The 6984-nt window shown below is 42.1% G+C and overlaps 1 protein-coding gene across 4 annotated transcripts in view; it reads right to left on the bottom strand.

Annotated features, from left to right (window-relative positions):
• Window positions 1–4239: 4239 nt before the first annotated feature.
• The window catches only part of RTN4R (reticulon 4 receptor), a 42589-nt gene continuing 39844 nt past the window's right edge, over window positions 4240–6984 (bottom strand). The window contains exon 2 of one of the 4 annotated variants that reach the window (XM_006029207.1): window positions 4240–6120. In XM_006029207.1, coding sequence (XP_006029269.1) covers window positions 4691–6120 — 1430 coding nt within the window. In that variant the 3' untranslated portion in view covers window positions 4240–4690. The remainder of the gene's footprint in view (window positions 6121–6984) is intronic. The other 3 variants (XR_001358489.1, XR_001358488.1, XR_001358490.1) reach the window with 3 other exon arrangements.

Raw genomic sequence — 6984 nt, 5'->3', positions numbered from 1 at the left:
AAGCAGTAGTGTGACCAGGACTGCCAAATGATCATCGTGAACCTTACCGGGAGATATTGGTGGGAGGTAAGTCAAATTCATTTTCCCTACCTTCCTGTAAGTAGCCACTGACATAACCTCTATCTCAGCCCAGCAACCTGATTATAATATATCGACTGTAAGTTTGAGGATATAGGCAAGACTCCAGAAACATGGCCAAATGGGTTGATTCACCCTATCTTGCAAGAGGGTGAAGTCTCACTTGACAAGACTAGGAAAGGCCCAAAAATAGATTGTGTTTATGTTATAAATATCAACACAGAGACAGACCAAATGTATCATGGTGCAGCAACACTAGGATATGGGCTAGGATGAGAGCCCTCACCAGCATCACCATCTTCCACATGATCCTCTCACTGACAGTCTCTGTCCTTTATCCCTTTATCATCCTTGCTGGCTTAAGCACAGGAAGACAGGACTAACCCTGAGAACAATAGCTGTAGGATGAGGAAAGAAGATAACTGAACAGAAAGCAGGGATCTGGTGAGTACAGCAGGGACTGACAGCACAATGAATGACTGCCATTGCTTCATTGTGGGAATTTGGGTAGCTCATTTCACCTCTTTGTGGCACAGTTTCTTCCTCGGTAAAGTAGGGCCAGAAATTCTGCCCTCCCTATCAAGGGTTGGTGGGGTTAATAAATCATAGAGAAGAAGAGCTGGAAGGGACCTTCAGAAGTCATTAGTCCAACCCCCTGCCTAAGACAGGATTATTCCTATCCAAACCATCCTATACAAACCATAATCTAAACTCTAAATAAGATTACTGGCACAACATAGACCTAACACCCTAACCTGCCACAGGCAGAGGAAGGGAACCATAGCAGCCAATGTTCTGCTTCTATGAAATATTGTCAATATGTGCTCGCGAGGTCCTGGGAAGAGGGCCACAACCCCTGCTACAGAGGAGGTTTCCTGCCTCCCCACCCCACCCCTTAAGCTCCTTTTCTGCAAACTGAAAATGCTTAGTTCCTTCAGCCTCTCCTCATATGACTTCCCTTCCAAGCCCTTGATCATCTTTGGTACCTACCTCTGGACCTTCTCTGACTTCTCTACCTCCTTTTTAAAATGTGGAGCCGAGAATGCACACAGCATTCCAGATGAGGCCTAACCAGTGCCAAGTAGACAGGCACTATCACCTCCCATGTCTTGCACCTAATGCTTCTATTGATGCATTTGTGAAGGGCTTTGATACAATTTAGGTAGCTATTTAGGTACCTGTCTCCTTAGTTATTTATGTGCTAATGCTGTATGCATTCTTGTGTTGCTCTTAGGCCTCATATAATAGACAATAGGCAAGTGACATCTTACATGCTGTTGGCCATTGAATGAATGGGAAGGATTCATACTCAGATATTTGCCACAGGACAATGAGGAAGACATTCATACAGGCACACATTTTGCCCTCTTCCAGCTTCCTTATACTCTCAGCCCATTCCATTGCAAGTGATACACCATCTCACCCAGTCAGATGAGGCAACATGGCCCAACTTCAGCAACTTGTTACCTGTGTGGTCACTGTCAGTGAGGATATTGTGTAAGGCTATACCTTAGACCTACTGATTTAAGATGAAGTTGTGGTACCTTGCATTGGGTGTACTTTAAAATCCTTGTCTCATTTACACCTACCTTCCATTAGCTGTACAATATGTAAGATGAACTTTTAGGATTTCTAGCAAAACATAGTTGTTCAGAGTGCTCCCAGCTACACTCTGCACCTATCAACATGCTGTGGGATGAATAGGTCAGACAGCATCTTTCTTAGTCTGTACTTTGAAAAGGGTTATAAAATATATATCTCCACATCCCTTTCAATAGTCCACTATCATTATGGTTGAAAAACCTCCCCAAAATATTGTCCTCAAAATTATCTGTGCAGCAGAATAGGACAAGTGCTTCCATTGTAAGACAGAAATGGAGGCTCAGATGAAGTCTGTGGCTGAGCTGGGTATAGAACAAAGACTGAGTCCAGTGGACTGCCTTCTCTTTAAGCACCCCTTTCCCATCTTTCCTTTAATAATGACTCCCTCTCTCCTTCAAATCTTTCCTCCACCTGGATTGAAGGAAGAGTTCAAACCCACTTCTCCTATCTAGTAGAGGAATGTTCTAACTATTAGGCTATCTGCTAAGATATTCTGAAATGGGATTCTCTCAGAATGTCATATTGAAGTGGTTCCACATTGCATAAAAATATTTAAATAGTAAGACAGAAAGATAGCAAAAGATTAGGTCAGTTGTCTGATGGTTAGGACACTTGCCTGAAATGTGGGACAATTGGATCTTTGCTGTTATTAATAATTAATCGCATATGCAAAGTGGAACAGTTTTAACAGGAGAAATGAAACTGCAACCCACTAGCTCTAACACACTCGTGAAAGACTTAAGTTCAAAATCTGTCAGCGGAGGGGGCCAAACCTTGTCTGAGGTGACACTGGACTGTATATAAAGGAGGATAACACATCTGGTTCCCTCCCCCACCCAAAAGGGTGGACCTAGTTTGGGCTCTTAAGCTTGGAAGAAGGGTTACAACCATGAATCCTGAATGGAGGGAGGCACCTCCCAATGACGCGGTCTTTGGAGCCTAAATGTCAGAAAGGAGCATGGCTTAATCTATACCCCTCTAAACAACATTTCCTTATGCAGGGTGGCCAACATGCCACACATGGCACCGCAGCCTCTGTGTGTGTTATACAGAGCATCACAGAGGGAGTAGGGAACACAGCAGCAGACAGGGCAGAGACCAGCAGATCAGGCAGGGAAAGGGGATTGGAGTGGCACGTGGGGAGGGTGAAGGGCTTATTTTGTTACATGTCTGCCACAAAGGTTGGTCCCCACTGGCTTAGTGGCTAGCTTGGTGTGCTTACCACTGTGTGTGCTGGTTTTGTTGATTCCATTTGTTATGTAACTCTTCTCATAGCTGCAGTGTGTTTTAAACATGGATATTGTTAGTACACCAGTGGAGACTTCCTTATTGTCCTGTGGCAAATACCTGGGTGTGAAACCTTCCCATTTATTCAATGTCCAGCAGTGTTTAAGATGTCACTGGACATTGTCTATTACATGTTGCCTAATAAGCAACATCCCACTTGCCTATTATATATAGATCAAGGTTCTCAGCCAAGGTACACATCATTTAAGAAGCTCCCTGAAGAGGTTACAGAACACAGAGGAAACCTAACAGCATTATCACTAACTAATTTGCTAATTATTCCAGTCCCTCTTCCCTTTGCAGCCTTGGAATATTCTCTAATATACATAGATGGCGGGCATTTTATAATATAAGAGAAACAAATGGATTAATCTATTAAGATACTTTGTGAGTCTGTCATTATGATATGGCATGTCCGCATCGTGCTGACATGAGGTATTTATTTTCATGACACCCTGGGTGGAGTTGGGAAATGTTATTCCCATTTTACAGATGGAGAAGAAAGGTGCAGGGTCATGACATCACCAGTACAAAATCACACAGAGAATTGCAGAGCCAGAATTGGACAGAGGTCTCCCAAAGCCCCAGATACTAAGTAAGCCAAATAGCCACCTTTACTGTCTATAGGCAGTCCATCTGGGAAGCATTTCCTGTTTGACAAAACCAAACCTGAATACAGTGTCACCTGGAAACATCTTTTGAATGTTAGCAGGCAGATTCATTAATCATGAGGCTGGGTCTAGTTATTTGTTCAGACCAGAAGAAAAATGGCCCTGTCTGATTTCTCAGTAGTGTTTACTAACCTTTCCTACACCTATGAGCTTCGAACTCTATGCTCAGAGGGGTATTGGGCTAATATTTCCAGCTATACTGAGCGTTTTGAAATATGCATGATGTTGGGGGAATGCATAGGACAGTTAGGAAGGGAAACTGAAGCATTAACACAGCATGTTTCATGCAAGAGAATCCTTTGTTGGTGCCAATTAGAGATCACATAACAGTGGAGAATATGTCTTATTTATTACCCTCACATTAAATGCTGGGCTCTGCCTCCCAGCTCTCCAATCTGGGCAGATCTGAAATCTTTTCATTATAAGTCTTTCAGCCAGCAAGTGCATTTCACCCCTTGCAAATGACAACAGCTTAGGAAAAAGAAATCTTTATTTTGTATTTTTTGTATACTTGTACACAAGTAAAATAAAATACATATCTATATATACTGCAATTTTAGTGAATGAAAAGGCAGCATTCTTTAACAAATGCTACGTGTAAATAAGGTGTGACAGAAATGAAAATGGTAAAACTGCAATATTCATTAACATAGGATTAAAACAGCATCAAATGCATCACCTCTGCAAATGGGAACTTGCAACATTGTTCAGTATGATGTCAAGTTACAAACAAACTTTAAACATTCTATTTGGAGGATTTTCTTATACTTTTTTGTATGTAAATCATATTTCTTTACCCTCTGTTGTAGCAAAAGCTGCTTTATAGTAAGTGCAGTTCCAAGGACCAAAGGTATAAGTCACAGGTTTTAGGACAAGTTTATGTACACCTTAGGTTTTTTTGTCTTTTTTTTTTTTTTAATAAAGGCATCCAGTTAACTTTTGTGTAAGAAAGCTCTCTCAGGGTGTATGATAGTTTACTTCTCATTTGCAACATTTATGGAGGTCAGCAAGTCTGGTATTAAAGTGTCATCAACCAAAGGAAAGAGTTGGTTTCAGCAGAACAAGAGTAAGCTCCACACCAAGGGGGGAATCAAAAGACTTAGACTCAGCTGTACTGTGGAGCTGTTTCCTTGCTGGGTGAGGCGGCACTGGGCCTTAGACTTGTTCTTTCTAGAGCATCCCTGCCTCTTTTTGGTAGGGACTGTGGAAGGTTCAATGGGTTCTAGGAACTCTGGTTTCAACTTGGTCAATGGAGGGTCTACAATGCTGGGAAAGGTCCCAAAAGGGGAGTCATTTATCTGCTTGTTGCTGCCATTTTTGGTAGGGTCTGTTTCAATGTACTTGGTTTTGGACATGTTCTCCTTATCCTTGAGAGGGTTGATGGGGGATGGTCGGCTACTGTGTGAAGAAGGACCTGCTTTGCCTTTGGCTTCGTAAATAAAAGATTTATCTGTTTCTGGCTGGCAGCACTTCCGAGAGCTGTCATGAGAATTTAGGGGGGGGTCAGTGGTTGGCAGTTTGCCAGATCTGGTTTTAGTGCTAAAAACACTTGTTCTTATTTGATTGAAGGAGTCAACACATCCCTCCAAGTCACTGCTCTGAAGTCTTTTGAGGTCTCTCCCTGCCAAGTGAGGGGGCAGATAGCATTCCAGCTCTGTTGAAGATCCTTTAAATTGTTTGAACCAATTCCAAAGTGACCTAGCCTGGCAGTCACAGATCCACTGGTTATCATTTAAACGTAGGTATTGGAGAGACACCAAGGGAGCCATTGTTTCTCCAGTGAGCACTGTCAAGTTGTTCTTAAATAGAAACAAGGTCATCACTTTCCCAAGGTCATGAAAAGACCTGTGATGAACCAGACTGACTCTATTCTGGTGCAGCAGGAGCCGATCCAGGTTGATCAGCCCACGAAAAACATTCTCTGACAAGCTCTTAATTTTATTACCATGCAAAAACAGATAGGTTAGGTTTGCAAGATCCATGAAGGTATCATCTAACAAATTCTGCAGATTATTATCCTGAAGATAGAGATACTGTAAGGAGAACAATCCTCGGAAAAGGCCTGTGGAGAGTTCCAGGAGCCCACAGCGATCCAGATGTAAGACGTGAAGGTGAATGAGGCCCCGGAAAGTGGTTGGGTTGATGGACTTCAGATTCATGTTGTCGCTGAGGTCTAATTCCTCCAGTTTGTCAAGTCCATAAAATGCTGCTGGCTCAATGAGGCTGATGTTATTGGAATGGATCCAAAGTATGGTCATATTGCGACAAGACGTAAAGCTGGTGGACCTAACTAAGGTTATCTTGTTGTTGTGCAGGAAGATTCGCTGACTCTGTATAGGGATCTCAGTGGGGATTGCTGTCAGTCCTTGCTGCTGACAACTTATTGTAATCTTGGGCTCACTGTAGCATACACATGCCCCGGGGCAAGATTCCACTTCTGACTGGATGTTCAAACAAAGCACCAAAATCAGCAGTTTGCTTCCTAAAGGACAACAAAAATAGGATGGAAATTAAACTCAGTCATGGGAGAGCATTTTTCTCTGCAACTAATATATTAGTCAGAAATTCACATTGGCAGTGCATTGCCACTAACCACAAAACAACATGTGCCAGGAGAGTCAAACAATTAAAATGCAGAATTAAAACTATTCCACTACTTAACACAATAGCTAAAATCAATAAATGCTTGAAGAGAGAGTGAATACTGCATCGGTCTTTCACCCTTGGGAGGCCTCAGACTTAGGTCACAAACAAAAACTGTATTGATGAGTATTTCAATATTGTTCTGTATCAGGATCAGAGCTGAAACAGGGGTATTGTGCAAAGGCCTGGATAAACATAAGAAAAAGACAGTCCCTGCTGAAAAGAGTTTGTAGTCAGAGAAAACAGTCTTGCTCTTTAGGGGTCATTTATCTCCATCACAGAATCAGTGCACAGTTTCACACAGTTTGACACCAGTGGAAATATGTATTTGGCAGCAGCTTAGGACTGGGATAGCTGGGGCAAGCCACTGTGGTTGTGCTGTGTTATGCTGTGACAATCTATAAATAAAAGTATTAGTTCCTCTTTCCAAGAGTACTGAATTTCCTTCCAATGCAAGCATGTACAGTTTTTACTTAGAAAGCAATATGGATATGCTACTCTTGTACTTTTCCTTGATGGGTTTCTCGGCACTCATCCATTTTTCCTGTGTGAAATTACTGCAACTAATTCTTAAAAGTGCTTACAAGTAAATCATATCAAAGACAGATGTTGGTACATTGAGAATCATTTCCACTTCTTTTAATGCAGGTCAGACCTTTTGACAGTAACCTGCTTCATGATCTCACACCCTGGCCTTCCTTTT

The sequence above is a fragment of the Alligator sinensis genome, unplaced genomic scaffold, assembly GCF_000455745.1.
Source record: "Alligator sinensis unplaced genomic scaffold, ASM45574v1 scaffold953_1, whole genome shotgun sequence".
NCBI lineage: Eukaryota > Metazoa > Chordata > Crocodylia > Alligatoridae > Alligator > Alligator sinensis.
This window is presented reverse-complemented; position numbering and strand designations above follow the sequence as displayed.